The 17267-nt window shown below is 32.6% G+C and overlaps 1 protein-coding gene and 1 long non-coding RNA gene across 4 annotated transcripts; one reads left to right on the top strand and one right to left on the bottom strand.

The window, feature by feature from the left end:
- Positions 1-3284: 3284 nt before the first annotated feature.
- LOC103493757 (uncharacterized) lies at positions 3285-7314 on the top strand. The gene is made up of 2 exons (XR_007822564.1): positions 3285-5023; positions 6585-7314. It is a non-coding gene; the product is annotated as an uncharacterized LOC103493757 (long non-coding RNA).
- An 857-nt stretch (positions 7315-8171) lies between these two features.
- LOC103493756 (transcription initiation factor TFIID subunit 5) lies at positions 8172-15653 on the bottom strand. Of its 3 annotated transcripts, none has more exons than XM_008454638.3 (19): positions 15345-15653; positions 14083-14164; positions 13916-13994; positions 13731-13828; positions 13580-13636; positions 13327-13414; positions 13112-13221; positions 12638-12745; positions 12353-12504; positions 11869-11979; positions 11707-11776; positions 11587-11626; positions 10829-10993; positions 10659-10735; positions 9380-9496; positions 8902-9167; positions 8698-8793; positions 8542-8617; positions 8172-8455 (listed from the first exon to the last, which is right to left on the bottom strand). In XM_008454638.3, the coding sequence occupies exons 1-19, from the start codon at positions 15512-15514 to the stop codon at positions 8393-8395; spliced, it is 2025 nt and encodes a 674-aa protein (XP_008452860.2). In that variant the 5' UTR covers positions 15515-15653; the 3' UTR covers positions 8172-8392. The 3 variants fall into 3 exon arrangements, with proteins under 3 accessions (XP_008452860.2, XP_050943765.1, XP_050943766.1); XM_051087808.1 differs by having other exon boundaries at positions 14083-14159; positions 15345-15494; XM_051087809.1 differs by lacking the exons at positions 14083-14164; positions 15345-15653 and having other exon boundaries at positions 13731-13809.
- Positions 15654-17267: the final 1614 nt, after the last annotated feature.

Genomic DNA, 17267 nt, shown 5'->3' on the forward strand with positions numbered 1-17267 from the left:
TTTAGTTTTAGAAAATTAAGTTAATAAATATATTTTTTTTCTTAAATTTATTATTTAGTTTCTAAAAGTCAAGTAAATTTTTGAAAATTAAAAAAAGAATGGTAAAAAATAACAAATTTGATAAATTATTTATAAAATAAATAGCAAAATTTCAAATTCTATGAATGATAGACATTGATAGACACTAATATGTTTTTATCAGTTATATTGATAGACAGAAATAGAACTATATCTGTGTATATCATTGATAAAATCTAATTTTTTTTAAAAAATATTTTAGTTTATTATTAAGTTTTACTATATTTAAAAATAGTTTATAAAGGCTTCTTTGGAAAACAAAAAAATTAGTTGGTGTTTTATATTTAAAAAGATTAAACCATCGTTGAAAAGAAATCGAGCGATAAATATACTTAATTTTCCAAAATCAAGTGGATACCAAACCTAGTCTAAATTATGCTAATTAATGTACGACATAAAATGTCAATATTCAAGATATATTTATTCTCCATTTTGAGATAAATATCTTTTACACTAGACCTAGTTTTTTCGAGTTGGAGATTCGAACCTATGATTTTTTTCCATTAATTATATACATATTTTATTTTAGTTGCATATGTTCGTGCAAGTATCAATATATATAAACGAAAATTGTGTATTTTTGTAAAATATATATAAAAAAGAAATGTGTAATAAACCCTCACTCTTTCCATATTAACTTTTGAAGGATTATATGTTAAAAATGTATAAAGAATGTTACCCTCCAAATCACATTATAAATAAATACTAGAGGAACTTAGAAGAATCCCATCATCAAATTAACAAAGAACTCGATAATAATTAGAAAGCTAATTCCTTAATCAAGGAAAGGGGAACTAATTAATCTCTTACCATATCTTACAAGTCGATGATTAGTAGGAAACTATTGTATCGAATAAAATTTCATAAAACAACCGTAAAGGATGACTACAAATTGATTAGTAAAAAGCTATTGTACGTTATATCATAATAACTGTAGCTTTCCTTCACTATTCCGTGATTCTGATTATGATGGATTTTTCTATCAGCCAAACCGAAACTCGACACATGAGAGAGAGAGAGAGGGGAGGAGGGGATAAATTGAATTTGGTGGTGTATAAATTGAATTGAGTATTAAAAGGAGTGGTCCATACATATGCAATCAACACTAGGCCTAGAGACCCCTTAGCAAAAGAGAAAGAGAAAGAGAAAGAGAGAGAGAGTGGGACACAATATGGATTAATAAGGGGTGGGTGTCCCCTCCCCCTCCCCCTCCTCCTCTTTCACTCTCATTATTAAACATAATGTAATGTTTTAATTTAGTTTGTTCCCATGAAAAATTTCCCATTTGAATTATAAGAAGGCCAAAGGCAAAGACAAAGGCAAATAAGTTAACCTTTAAAGTTTGGAAAGGGTAAGAGAAGGGTAGAAGAGAAGAGATGAAGAGAGCACACAACAACCCCCCTTGGCTTAGGGTATAGAATAGATAGCCATTACCAAACACATTTAAAACTTCTCTTTTTAATTTTTCCTCTCTCTCTCTCTCTTTTCTCTTTCATTTCTTTATTATTCATCATAACAAAAAGTGCCCTTCCCTTTTAACCTTACCCTAACAAACATTGGTCCCCCATCCATATTATTTCTTTTCTTCTTTTTCCGTTTTTCCGAGGTATGACGATCTATCTATATATATAAATATCAACAGACATAATACAATGCTGAGAAATTTGAAGGTAATTAAGTTCATTCGTGAAAGACTATATCATTGATATAGCACTATTATCACTAATAGAAGTCTATCATTCATGCATAATCTTCAAAACGTCAAAGTGTTACCTATTACAATTACTAGTAAAATAATGTACCACGATCGACGATGTGTTAAATGTCGAATGAAAAGGTAATATATAACACACTTAAAATTTCTGGTCTCTCTATTTTCACATTCGACTCTATCCTTCTAAGATCTATTTTTCCTCACACCACTCGTAGATCCGAATATTATATATCATTATATTGTTGAAAACGTATTTCCAAATGATCTTGAAAATGACAAAAATGTGTTTAACTGTTTAAGAACGACTTTTAGTTTCAAACATATATTTTTTACTGTGTAGGTCTTTAGTCTCTCTCACTCTCACTAGAAGGAGGCAATTAGCATCACAATTTGTTGTCAGGAAAATGAAAGTTGAGCAAACCCATTTCATCCACACACAAAAGTACTACCAACAACAAACTACACAACCAAAACAAAAAGCCTAAATTTAAGATAAAAATAAAATCTTTCCTCCTCTCTTTGACAAAGTCCCATCAAGTCCCAATTTCCAACAAAAAAGACATAAAAACTCAATTAGGGTTCAACCATATCCAACAGTTAGGATTCCTCCCCTCTTCCACACCTCTCCCATCTACGGTCCATATGCATCCGATCTCTCCCACACGTGCCATTTACAATATATCAAACCAAAATTATTTAGTGAGATTGCAACACTTTCTTCTCTTTTTTTTTTTCACTCTCCCAACAAAAAAAACACACACACGAATTTTTAATTATCGTTGACTTAAGTTCATATCGAAAAGCCCTTTGTTTTTTCTTAAATCAATCCAACTCATTCGGTAGAGTCGGTTTGAGCTAGTTGAATTCAATTTAAATATAAGTAAAAAAAAGTTATGGGTTAGGTTGGTTTTGTGTCAACTTTAAAATAACTCAAACTAATAATGTGATTTTATAATTAATTTACCTAAATACAATTATACATGCGTAAAGGGCATTTTCAAGTATAGTAAAATATACGAACATATTTACAAATTATAATATAATTTTGAATTTTATCAACGATAAAAACGGATAAATTTCTATCACCGATAGAAGTATATCGGCGTCTATTAATATCTGTTATCGATAGAATCTAAAATGTTGCAATATTTTATCAAATTTACCATTTCTAACAATTTTCTTGTATTTATTTTAAGTTTTTTATTTCTTCGATTTTTTTTATTATTTATTCTCCAAACAACTCCTAAACGAACGATATATTAATTATTCTTTATTAAACTGCCAATTCACCCAAAAGCTTAAGATCGAAGATAAATTTAATTATATATTACCAACAATCTTAATTCAATATACGAAAACAATAAAATAAATTTTTTTACATATTTTATTCAAATAAAACAATAATAACAAAAAAGAAAATTAATTCCAACTTAAATACTTGAGAGTTGAGTTGGGTTGGGTTTCTTATTTAATAAAGATTATTTTGCTAGAAGAAACCTACAACCCAAACAATTATATCTGTTGTTTCAACTCAACCTAATCCAACCTCCTAATCCTCGACAGCTAGAGATTCGTGACAGGTGTGCATAGGTAAGTTTTTTTTTCCTTTTTTACACACATAAATGCATGATCCAACCACAACTTTTAGAAAGCTTTAAACTTTATTTTCTCTCATCTCTCTCTCTCACTTGTAATGTGTTGATTTAATGGTTTGTAGTGATGTGTTGAATTAATGGTTTGAAAAACAACCTGGGAAAGGAAGAAAAAAGAAAAACTTTGAGTCTCTCTTCTTCTTCTTCTTCTTCTTCTTCTTCTTCCTCTTCTTCTTGATCTTCTGCTTCTTCTTTCTCTAATTATAATGAAAAGAAAGAGAAAAAGAAAAAAGGAAACCCAAGAGAGTGTGAGATTTTATGAGATGCCCAAACCCCAAAATCAGTTCTCAAAATCAATTTCATTTCATCATCTGGAAGAAAAAGAAAAAACAATTTGTTTTCCTCATTCTCCTCAACTGTACTTTTTTTTCTCTCATCTAAGAAACTTTCCTTTTTTGGGTTTTTTATTCTCAATATTATCGTTATTATTATTCTGTTTCTGTTGTTTGGTTTTTCCAATAAGCATTTTTATTTTATACCCACTGTTTCATCTGCTTCTTCATGATCGGATAGCTAAGAATTAGAAGAACAAGCAAAAGTAAGTGATTCATGAAGACAGAGATGAAGCAAAAGAAAAAAGAAAAAAAGAAGTTTGCTTTTTATGTTTGTTTGTTTGTTTTTCTTTCTTTACCCTAAACCCTAATTAATAAAAACTTCCATAAGGGTATGTTAGAATTTTAAGAGAATTTTTGCCTCTTTTGGCATTTTTCCTTATCTGGGTTTACAGATTTTTTTTCTGATTTGATTTGACCCTTTACAAAAGGGATTTTTGTTCTTCTTATTATTATTTTCTTATTGTTGAATAATAATAATAATAATAAGAAGAAGAAGAAGAAGAAGAAGGATTAACTAAAGGTGAATTAAAATTGAGGGGAATGGTGTTAGTAAAATTAGAAGTTGACAGAAGAGAGTGAGCACACAGAGGCTTTTGGTATAATAATATGCCATTGCTCTTGTGTGCTCACTTCTCTTTCTGTCAGTTTCCCTTGCCAATTCCTTTCCCTTTTTTCAACAATTCTTTACCCTTTTTTTCTTAAGTTTTGATGTAAACTTTAATTCTTCTTTTATATACTTTTATCATTATATCTTTGTATTTTTCTAAAGGATTTTGTTCTGTAATTTCACATTCTCAATTCCAGGTAATTTTCTCTCTTCTTTCTCTCTCTCTCTCTCTCTCTCTCTCTCTCTCTCTTATTATTGTTATTATAGTTCATGGGATAATATATTAAAATTGAGATGGGTTTTCATATCTTGTGTTGTAAAAGGGTTTCCCCCCTTTATTTTCATATATATCATTTGGAATTCTCTATTAAAGAAAAAGGAAGGTAGGAAGAAAAAGGGGGGTTTTCTTTTTCCCCCTTAGTTATTTCTTCTATTAATTGATTGAGTTTGATTCATTATTTGTAGATTTATTGACTCATGAATTTGCCATCTTTTTTCTTCCATTATTGTTCTTTTTGAGCTCTAAAACAGAAATCAATGGAGGAGGATCTGCAAAAGAGAGCCACAAGATTACTATTGTTGTTGTTATCATTATTCATTTATGCAGATTTTTCTTTTATCAACAAGGAAAAAAATGGTAATAATTTTAGTTTTGTTTTTATTTAATTGTTTTTTGTTTGAAGATATCTTTGTGTCCTTCAGTTTTAAGATCACTCGTACGTCAAATGCAGTGATAAAAGTTAATATATATTATTTGATTCTTTTTCTATTTACTTAACTTTGAAAATTCAATTATTACTTCATTGAATATATAATGTCCATCTTTCTTTGTTTACTTGTTTATCATTTTCATTTTTAATTATTTTCATATATCAATAAATTACGCGTTGGGTTGAGCTCGACTAACTATAGGTTATCTAACCCTAAAGATTATGGATACATTTCGATTAACTTTTTAAGTACTCAAAACACTACATTTTTTTTCTTTTACCTAGAAGTCAATCCAAGCTGGTTAATTAGGAGAAGCACTTAGGAAGCATATAGTAACTAATGTAGCTACGAGAGGATGGTGTTTGTGCTATAGACTACACTTAGATACGTTACATTCTTCGGGATATGTGATGTGTCTTTGTTGTTAATGAAAAACAATGAATGACATTATTTCGTTTTCTATTTTGAGTTGAATAAATACGAAGGAAGAGATTAAACATTCAACTTTATCTAATAAGTAACAAATTGTTGTGAATTTTTTTATTTAAAACATAAATGAATGTGGTTTTTCTTTTTAACAATGTTTAAGATAAAGTGTCTAAGTTATTGAAAGACATTAAGTTGTTGCAGCTTTTACGTTGAATTTGTGCATTTGCCTCAATATTTTATAGGGATGATCATTAGTCGGTCAGAGTCGATTTTTCGACTAAATCATCACTAATCCGAAATATGCTCGGTTTAGTAAATGTCTTAGCCGACCTCAACTGTTAAGGAATAAATTTTAATCGATCGATTTAACTTTTTGAAATATTTTTTTTATATTTTTCGATATGGAATTTTCCTAAACCAATACTAACTGATTTTAATTCGGTCAGTCGGCCGGCTCATCTTTTCGATCTATCATGCTCTACCTTCAATATTTAGTTGATTGGTGATATCACTTTCAAAATGTTTTTTTAGTTCTATTCCCTCTTTCTTTCTTTCTTTCTTTTTTGAGCAGTTACTGCTTTTGAATGGAACAATTTGCTTTGACTAATATATATATATATATATATATATATATATATATATATATATATATATATATATATATATATATTGATTTGTTATTACTAGAAGATATTGTGTGAAAGTTGGGTTTTTCAGTGGTTGATGATTTTGTAACATATGTTGTTTATTTCAAGATGCTAATTTTTCTAATGTATTTGTCAGTTATGACATAATGCAACTAATCAATATCTTCTATACTTCTATCAATGTTTTTATATAATTACACATGTTTATGTTCCCTTTCAAGAAGTGTCAACAAACTGAAAGTTTGCTACAATTTCTTGATGCGTATATCTTAAATTATGATGCATGTAATTGGATTTTAGTCAATACATTCGTCGATATAAAATAATAATTATCTCGTCATTCTTTGTTTATTATTTTTATCGTCATTTTCTTTTGCATCCATTATCTTGTTTGTATGTTTATGTGGCCAGATGAGGAAATTATGGAATTTTTCAAAATGACTGGTGGCTCTATTCGTTGGTCTTGAAAGGGAATGATTGAATAGCTGAAATCTCTCTGAGGCACATATCTACTCAAATTAGAAAAGAAAATAGTAATTCACTTCATTTATTTGGCAGCTTGGCGAAGAGATCGAGAGCTGCTCAAATTTACAAAATATGATCTAACAATGAGATAATATAACTGATTACTTTTTCTTGATCCACACTTCTATACATACTAGATGAGCAGACCCCGAGTAATGGATGGAACTCAGCCGATCGGCTTGAAGTTGCTCCCCTGTCAACAAGGCTGAGATCAAAGGAGATAGGAATTAGCACATCGAATGGTAGAATCACACAACAAAAACACAGGTTCCACGAATAAAAGTTACGAAGGGGTCAAGCATCTGATGTAATGCAAGGGTATTGTGTTGAGAATTCGACTGACAAAATGCTTGGCTTCTGGTAGAAAAAAGTTGTTGGCTGATGCTGCCAATGTGTTTAGGTTGAAACTCTTGCTCTTAACTTCAGAAAGATCATTACTTTTTGGACTTCCACTCTCAGATAAGTAGCAGTTTGAACATACATTGATGTAGAAGCAATAGACAATAAAATGTAAGCCTGTGCATTCTGTTAATGATCATAAAATGTCAAAATATCTGTAACGACCCATAGAAGATCGGTTCTAATTAATCAAAAAACAATAATTTCCAATCAACAATGCTTCATTTAAAGAATGTAGTAACACGATCTGTAACTGACTCTTATGTTGAATAAATGGTATGCTTCAGCCTGCCAATGGGGGGAAACCAAGAACCGAGAAGACAATGAAAGAACATGTAATCTCGTGTTTATTCGTGTTAAACTAAACAGACATTATAAGTATGAATGAAATGATAATGCTGTCTACGAAATCAATGGGAACAAAGTTTGAAGTTGAGAATAAGTTGTGCAAACATATGGTATAATGAATGAAAATGGTGTATAAATAGAAGTGAATCCAAAACATTAAAAAAAAAAAAAAAAAAAAAAAAAAAGAACTGTTCCCTGCCATCAAATAATCTGATAGGGCAAGTTAAAGCTATTAAGCTCCATTTTAGGGCCAAGGAAAAGTACAGCAACTTTCTATTTCTGAGGCTTACGCACTAAATGTAGACTGCCATCTTCAAACCTGATAAACAGTTAACATAAGAATCATTATTCTTAGTTTGCCACTACCAAGTCAGAATCTACTGTTCTTGGTGAGCTACAAGTATAGTTTTCTTTCTTTTCATGAATTGAAAATGAAGAATAAGACTGAAAATACATAGTACAGTTTGAAACTGAAATGGCAGAAGTAAAAAGAAATGACTTTAATTCAGGTATAATAGTGTAGTACCTTTATCGGCCTGTTCACTGCCCTGAGTAACAGTGAAAGTTTGTCACTTTCTTATATGTACTTTTTTTTTCTTGTCTTTTTTCCCACTTTTCAAATAGCCAATTCAACAAACAGTCCATATCCTTTTACACTATTCCTAATCTCAAACTTCTTTTTTGCTGCAAATTTTCTTATCTTTATTATCATCTACAGCACAATCATTTGAGGTGCGCCCTGCAAGTACGAGTCATTTCACTTCAAAATTTCGAATGAACAGAGTGATTCTTGCATCATGCATGGATAAGATAATGTCAAGACTTCCTTTTGAACAAAAAGTTTGGCTGGAAATGATACACTAATAAATAACCTATAAATGGAACATTACAAGGAGATTTTATCAGGACATTTGTGTAGTAAGCAAGGATTACAAAAGATTAGAGTGTTAAGCAGTTGATGCACTTTTTGAGAGAGCCCCAGCTGCAAATAAGAGATTCCTCCGAGAGAACTGGATAAGAAAGTAAATAAAATCATTTAGAGGAATGTTATTTAAAGAAATATGTTTAAAAATAAGCAAGTACAGACTGCATTTACCCGCAAACTGTAAACCGGAGTCGACTTGGTTGGTAGAGTCTTCAAGGATCTAAGTCTATTGGCAGTTCCAGTTTTGCTGATAATGAGATTAGAAATGTTTAATATGCAAACGTCAAATTTTGAACTGAAACATCTTAAACTATTTTAAGAACTCACTTTTCATCTGTTCTTGGTGGCTTGGTGCTTGAAGTTACGTCCCATAATTTCACTGTGCAGTCGGCAGAACCGGAGGCGAGGAGAGACCCCTCACAACTGAAATGTAAAACATCAAATATTGGATAATTATTTACGACATTGTCTAAACCCAAAAGCAGCCAAGGATGTAGGGTGGGGTGGGGTCGAAATTTTCTTTTTCTGCACCTGAAAGCAAGAGTCCAAACGCATGATGTGTGTCCAATCAAAGGTGTAACACAGCGACCCGTTGATAGGTCCCACATCATAATCGTACCGTCTTCATCACCAGATGCCATGAACCGACCGTCAGGTGACATTGCCAACGACAAAATCATGCTCCTGTGGCCAATGAAAATTCGAACACATTCCCCACTCTGGACATCCCACAATCTAACAGTTTTGTCACTCGAGCCAGTTGCAATGTAGTTGCAGTTGGCATGCCATTGAACACACTGAAGATGTCAGTGAGATTTGTTATGGATTATATTGTACCAGAAACACTAAGATCAAGCAACAAAAGCAAAAAATAATCAAGCAAAAGCTTGAATATTTTTCTCTTGAAGATAAGGTTTCAAACTACAGAAATCAGTGTGAAGAGAAAGGGAAAGGGAACGATAATACAGAAAAAAAAAATCAGAGAAGGCAAAAAGAATGAACTGCTCACATCCACATCAGATAGATGTCCTGCCATGATCCTTAAAGGTTGAATTCTATCCATAGACCAGATCCTTGCAGTTCGATCATGTGAGCAACTAGCAAAATAATGTCCAACCGGACTAAACTGCACCAGGAAATCAAGTATAACCATGAGAACATTTCACATTGTACAGTACATCTAAAAGTACATCAGATTAAAATGAAGTATGAACCGAGAAGTCTATTGAAGCTAGAGAAAAAGAGAGTGAGCAACCTATAAGAAATTAAGAAACAAGAATTGGAAAACAAAAGCGAGAAGTAATAACATTAGAAATACAGGAACAAGACCCAGAACAGACAGGAACAAGTCAACATATGACGGAATAAGTAACAAGAAAAAATTCTTTTAGATATGGTGTTCGCCCCAGTAATAAACTATGTACTATCCCAAGTAAAGTAATTGCATTCGAGAACACAATATCAAACCACTGTAATCAGTCTCTTCATCTCCCTTCAACACATATATATATTGAGCATATCCTTGCTATGTCCATGCCGTAATTTTGTCTTGCCTACATCTATATTTCTTGCCTTGTGAAGTTTTCACCTAGTGCTTTGGTTTTTTCCTTTAAATACCAGGAAAGAAAAAGTTGAAATTCAAGTATCACCGGAAGTTGTGGGTATTTGTCGAAGCACTGTTATAGGACACGAGCTCAAACACAAGAACACTAGACATATTGTTGGTAGGCATACGCTCCTACTGTTTTTCCCAGGGGGGATGGGGGTGGTGAGGTTGGAGACCCCTTGCACTGTATTGTCTACAAAGACCCTTTAATTAGGCAGATTTTATCCAATCCTCATGATTTCACCTCTTTTACGAATTGCTTAATTCCTTTTCCTCTCCAAGGGCAAAGTTACTTTGTTCCAGATCATGAACTAACCACTTGAGATATTCTACGTCAAACAATGCTCAGGATTAAATAATTACAAGTTTGAGTAGGATCATGAACAACATCTCACATTGCGTCTGCTGTATGATGCCACCACAAATATTTTTGCACAACGAAGTGAGTGTAGAGCAACAGTGGTGACACCAAATAGTGAAAGAGCACTAGAAAATGGCGTTTGCTCCCCTCTAATTTTAACATTTTCACTCACTCCTCACTCCACAGTTGGCAATTTAACAAATTCTAACCAATACAGGTGACCTATGTACCAATTAACTAACACCCAGAACATAGAGATCTAATAAAATATTTTCAAGAAAAAAAAACACCGCAGCCATAGAGATCTGATAAAATATTTACCTGAACATCCCATACTGGGTAATTATGACCTTTGTAGCAAACAAGATTGGCATTTAGTTTTGTGCTCCACAATCGAACTGCACCAGGATAAGGATAACAGAAATATTCATGATCTCAAGAAAGAATAGAACCAAGCTAAAAAGAAAACAAAAGGGCCAGTCTGATCCTACTAGTTGTGTCTGCAGAGGATGAAAGAACGAAGTCCCCAATGGGACTGAAAGTGGCCGAGTGAACAGGCCCAGAATGACCTTGAAATAATGTATAAGGCCTCTTCCCACTCGTATGACCTGTCACTGGATCACTAGTAGACATATCGTTTTCATCCTGCAAAACAGCTGATAGACGGGATAATGAAGGTCAATTCCCTTCATAAAATACCTGAGTGAAAAAGAAAAACAAAACAAGCAAGAGGAAGCAAGCTTTTCTAACTGGTAGTGAAGGTGATTTAACTCAAAGTTGGTGCACGGAAATGATGAATCAATTCTCCTGAAGTAGGAGATAAGAAAATCTTCAAGAATTAAGGAAGCGGGAAGAGGGAAAATCAGAAGCACTATAAAAATTTTATACCACTTCAGTTTGTCATGTTTTCAAAACCATAATCTCTACTGGTATTCCTTTAAAGCTTTACATAAAGAGTCCACACGAATTTATCAATAACAATATGTATTGATGATATCTATGCATTTACCTGACATTTGAGCATGATTTTTTTTTTCACCAACAAAAAGGCCAGCATGAATTTATATTCCAGAACCCCTGGCTATTGTTGTATTACATGGATATAGAAATGAACACTAATATACATGAAAATGTTTTAATGTATAATCTTTCTTAAAAGTATAATTTATTAACAATACTACATTACAAATTAAAGGCCAGTAACAAAAAAAAGCACATCCCATGCCAGGTCAACATTTAACAGACTTACTATTTCCAGCTTGTTGTCCTAGCTTTGCCATGTCCCAAACCTGCAGAAAAACCCACGAAGATTTTTGAGATTAGCAAACAATAATAAGGCCATCCAAAGTTACTTAAAGAGAAGACTTACCTTCAAAGAAGAGTCTGAGAATCCACCCGCAACTAAAGCTCCATCATATGATATTGATGAACAGTTTAAACTACATCAGACTCAATGATGTCAACTGCAAGCACATAAAGACTGAAGAAACTGAAACTGCTAACAGAAACAGAGAGAAAACTTGATGGATACCCGTTGTGTGTATTAATGAAGGTATAAAAGCTGACTGATGGCAGAGCTACGGAACTCAACTGCACACGGTTCCTCAAGTCTTCAAGAATAGATTGTTCCACCTCTGTTGATCTGAAAGCAATCAACATGACAAATCAACAGCAAGAAAAACTAATACTGCTACTGTTTACACATTTTCATTATTTACAAAAAAAAAAAAATGGAACTACATCTTTCCTCTTTTTCTTTTCTTTTTCTTTTTTTTTTTATTGAGTATAAATGCTTCATCCTAGGCAACAACTAAGTTCAACTCGGTCTTAATATGATGTGGTATCCAAAAAAAGATCATTAAACTAATCCCATAGCATTTGATAAAAGCTGGCATAGAAAGAGATAATATTCAGTTCATCATTTTCCTGGATGATTGCATCCACTAACCCATACAAGGAGCAGTGTGACACAACTGTAGCAGCAAAATAACACAATACAGGATTAAAGAAAATACATTATGGGTAAAGCAAGCTCTGGCTTCACTCGTGGTGCCATAGATGCTGAATTAGCTTCAGCCCTCAGAGTTTTCCCAGTTGCACTGGCAGTCTTGTCCTTCTTGACTTTTTTAATTGAACTACCTGGCTTTCCTCCCTCAGCTGTTCTTTTCTAAACAAGAAAAACGAGGACATGTAACTCATGAGATTGGACATATCTATAAAATAGCAACAATTTAATGATAACTATAAATAAAATAGAGTATGTCCATCAAAGACAAGAAGCACAGGGTCACTTCAGGTACCTTATTCTCATCTACATCACCATCCTTGGTTTCTCCCTCTGCTTTTTCAGAATCTGAAAGCAAACCAGCAGCTTTCTCCAAGCGTTCTTCTAAAGAATCTTCGAGTAACTACAGCCAGCATAAATTTAAGTATAACAATCAAGAAATTTAAAATTGAAGAGGATGTCAAATCAGCAATAATTCAAATGAAGAAAGGAAGAAGGGAGAAAAAGAAACCCCATAAACAGCACAAACAGAATGTTGCCATTATTTACATATTGACATATTTTTTTTCTTCTTTTAGAGAAAATTGAAGAGTATCTTTCTACATTTCAAATCGAGAAAAAGAGCAAACATGTCATAGCTTGTCAAAAAAAAATAATGGATGTAATGACAATGTTAAACATAAATAAATAAAAAGCAACAACCAAGCAAAATAACAATCATCCTGAAAATCAGAACGTATAGGCTAAGTTGGTATTTTTGCCAACGCACCCCCCAATGAACTTCTTTTTTATTTATCTGATTAGCAGTGTCCTGGGTGCTTCCCGTGAGTGTCACAAGTTCCGCATCATCAGATATTGAGCTAGGCTGACCAGGGAAAACTGTAAAACCAGACAAATTATGTGATAGAGTCAGAAGGTAAAAACACTTAGAACTTGCATAAACACTGAAAAATGATGTGAAGCAAGTGTGAGAAGGCAAAAGACCTTGGAAGTTGATGCGTTCATTGATAATCCCAAGTATCACTGTGGTTTGGGTCTTATGAAGATATTGCAGTAGCATCTCATAGGAGTACTAAACAACATTATTGGAAAATAAAACCTTTCAGAAACTATAGTTTCATTAGTTCAGTTCTGTTCACGAGAGATCTAAAATAACCTATAGACAACTCAGGCAAATGCATGATAATCATGAAGATGACAACATGCTACAACATATCGCTGATAACCAAAGAGTTACCTGGCATATTTTTATATTGACTTTTCCCTGCCTAAGAGAATGAGCAAATTCCATCTCCTATAATATATTATCATCGTAATGTCAAAACCAGTACCATCTTCACTAAACAATGACAAGATCATAAAAAAGTCATTACTGGTTAACAACAAACCTCCAAATGAGAGGGAGATAGTACACCTTCCAACTTTTGTAAATCTCGTAGGTGCATCATTTCATGGTCTTCACGGAACCTATTGAAAAAGGTTCGAGCTGGCAGATATCAAGCAAAATAATATAAATGTAATTATATTTACCCCCATTACATGAGACTTTCAAATGACACGTTATTTTTCAAACCTTCTTGAATATGTCCTTTAGCCACAAGATCCATGAAACAATGTATAAACACAGGGTATAGCACACGAAGCAACTCATGCTGAAATGCAAGAATTAAAGTTCTTGTTATAGGGAAAACAAAGTAAAATGAATCACAATTTCCAGGAAGAAATTAGACAACTACTTGCCTTGTACAAATCTAGTGAGTTATAAGCCCAGGACCTAAGCTTGCTATATCCTTCAAGGTATCTAGCTGGAATATTCTCTGCTCTGGAAAAAGAAACATTAAAGAGCAAAACCTCTATAAAGACTACCGCTCAGTATACAATACACTAAAATAATAATGATGATGATAGTAATTTTTTAAAAAATATATAAATAAAGATGTTAAACAGGACATTGTCACTATCGTCCCAAACCCAAAAGTCAAGCGAGATCACGGAGAGACTTTCTAGATATATATACTCTTATACAAGCTAGATTTTTCCAGTATGCTTGCATTTTGTTTTCTTTTTTTTTTTTTTTTTTTTTTTTTTGGTGGAGGGTTATAAGAAACTATTTCATATGTGAAATTCACAAAATTGACATACAACCCATGGAATTACAATAAGCTAATCCAATTGTTTTAATAAGGAGAGAATTAATATGAAGCAAAAAAGATTAGACTTAATAGCATAAAAAATGACAAGATCAAATAACATTTTGAAAAAATGCTCTTTCTGTGAAGATACTTTGGTTTCTTTCCTTACATAGTACCCAAGAGAAAGCACGAGATACAATGCCCCATTACCTCACTTAGTTTCAAAGGTGGCCAAATCCTTTGATAAAATAATTCATGGTTTTTTTTTCTTTTGTGAAGATACAAAAGGAAATGTTGGTGTGCATAATCTCAATTGGGTGAATAATAAATTAACCCACCTCTTGCGTGGGCTTTGGGGTTGGAAATTTCTGCTTTGAAATTCAGTGCTCTTAGCAAAATGAATATTTGTCAGGAAAGAAACTAAAGGAACCTCAATGTAAGCAGTAGAAACTGGTAAATGATTAGAACACATGCTAAATTGGAGCTCCACCATGGAGTCTCTCTAATGCTACGTAACAATAGCCTTCTTGCAATTTGGTATGAAATGGTTTCTAGTAAGCACCTAATCCTCCGGAAAAGTAAATTTCAAATGAGAATACACTACCACAATATATGACCAGTATTTTCAACTATGCAGCTTTCAAGGGATTTACATAAGCTAGGGTACAAATCTAGTGGTCGTAATCAAAAGCATTAAAAATCAAGTCATCCTACAACAAACCCACTTGCTGAATTTTTAATTTACAAAAAAAATTGAACTCTTTAATTTCTCGACAGGTTCAACTGATTCAAAAGTTCAAATCACCCAAGAATAACTGAATGCAAATGAAAATTGGGAATCAATAAGAACTAAAAGAGTAAAGAAAGTACTCGGAGAAGGAGAGTAAGTGCTTAGCGACGTCGATGTCAACGAGAGAAGATGGAGAAGAACAATTAGTCTTGTTATGACGTAGCTCTTCCTGAAAAGCTTGTTCCGTTTCCTTGAAACCCTTCTTCTTCAAGTATGCTGACACAAAATTCGCTATCAGTTCTTCGTCCATTTTACAACCCTTCTGCAATTCGCCTTCCTGCTCCACTAAATTGCGAGCTTTCCCTCACTTTTCCCCTTCCCGCACTTTTTTTCCACGGCTCGAACTTTCTCTCCCTCTCTCTCACTCTCAGATCAACCCAGGTAGGAGAACGGAACTGTAGCTGGACTGTCCCTGGGCCAGGTGTTTCATTAATGGGCCTCTAAATATCCATTGAGATCTATCAATATTGGGCTTGAAGCCCAAATACTTTCTCGTGAGTGGCCCATTTTACTGTGCCTATAATGACTATTGGATTTTACTTGGGCCCAATAAGTCCTAAAAGGACTTTAATAATATTTTATCGACGTCAATTTAGGGCAATCGCACATATAGCAATCAAATCCGAAGTATAAATGTAGTACAATATAGAGAGATATACAAATATAAGATAATTTAGATTTAGTCTTCAAATACTATCATAGATAATTTTTGCTATACGTATCGTTTAGACATTTAACTAGTAGGCCAAAAAGTGATACCCATTGTAATTACTAATAATAGAAATCAAGATCACGTTTTGATAACTATTTAGCTTTTATTTTTAACTGTTAACTAAATCTATTTCTTCTCGATTTTTTACCATTCATAAATTGAATTTTTAGCTAAATTTGAAAACAAAAAACAAACTTTTTTAGAAAGACAAACAAATTTAGCCAAAAAAAATATCACAGTAGATGGTAACAATAAACCAAATAAATTTAGAGGTGAACACATAATGTGTGTAGGCTTCATTTAGAAATAAATAAATGATCATATTGTTAACCAAAATGCACCTAAATTGTTAATTTACAAAAAGTTCCCCTTCTAATTGGACACTTGAGAAAGTGTGGAAGTGACTTAAATGCCAACACACGTGTTTCACGTGATGTAAACTTAGAAGTTCTCAAATGTCAAGCAAAAAGTTTTCTCGTACGTTATTTCGTTTTTCATTTCTTGAGTACAAGCAAGAAACATAAACAAAAAGATACAAAAACTCCTCTTAAACATATAGACTAAAGAAGTTGGACCAATTTTGTTCGATCCATATTTTAGAGACGACGTGAAACCTAAATTATCTTTTAATCAATTTAGAGAGTTTAACATTATTTAGAAGTTTACAATAAAGAAAGCAATATATATCAAACAAAATCTCCACTTCAACGTAATCCACAATTTAAAAATACCAACAAAAAGTTGTCTATCTGCCATTGAAGGGGGGCAACATGGAGTGTTATATGAAAAGAAAGCAATTGAAAAAGATTGTCATTGTCATATTGTAACTTAAAAGATGAATTATTGGTAGTGGTGACGGTGACGTGGCACTCAAGTCACTATAACTTTTCCCATGAAGAACACAACAAACTTAGCCAATAGAATTTTAAATGGATGCCACGTTCACACGATTCACTATAACAAAAAAAGAAAAAAAAAATGGAAGATATATATATTAAACAAATACGAGGGATCTTGTATAAAATTGAAAAATGAATTACATTAGTAAGATTCGAGCTTCAGTTAAAAGGAGTTGACAAACAGAATAATCACTAAACTACCTACAAATATTAAAAGTTAATTAATAGTTTTTATATATATATATATATATTATAAATACGATAAAGTTGAGGGACACCCTTGGGCCTATACTAAATCCGTCGAAGATAAAACTCAGGGTCAAAGTACCAAGTAACAGCAAACACGACAAAAAAACATTCAAGAAAACAAACCCTAATTACTGCAGAAAACC

This window comes from Cucumis melo, chromosome 7, assembly GCF_025177605.1.
Source record: "Cucumis melo cultivar AY chromosome 7, USDA_Cmelo_AY_1.0, whole genome shotgun sequence".
Taxonomy (NCBI): Eukaryota; Viridiplantae; Streptophyta; class Magnoliopsida; order Cucurbitales; family Cucurbitaceae; genus Cucumis; species Cucumis melo.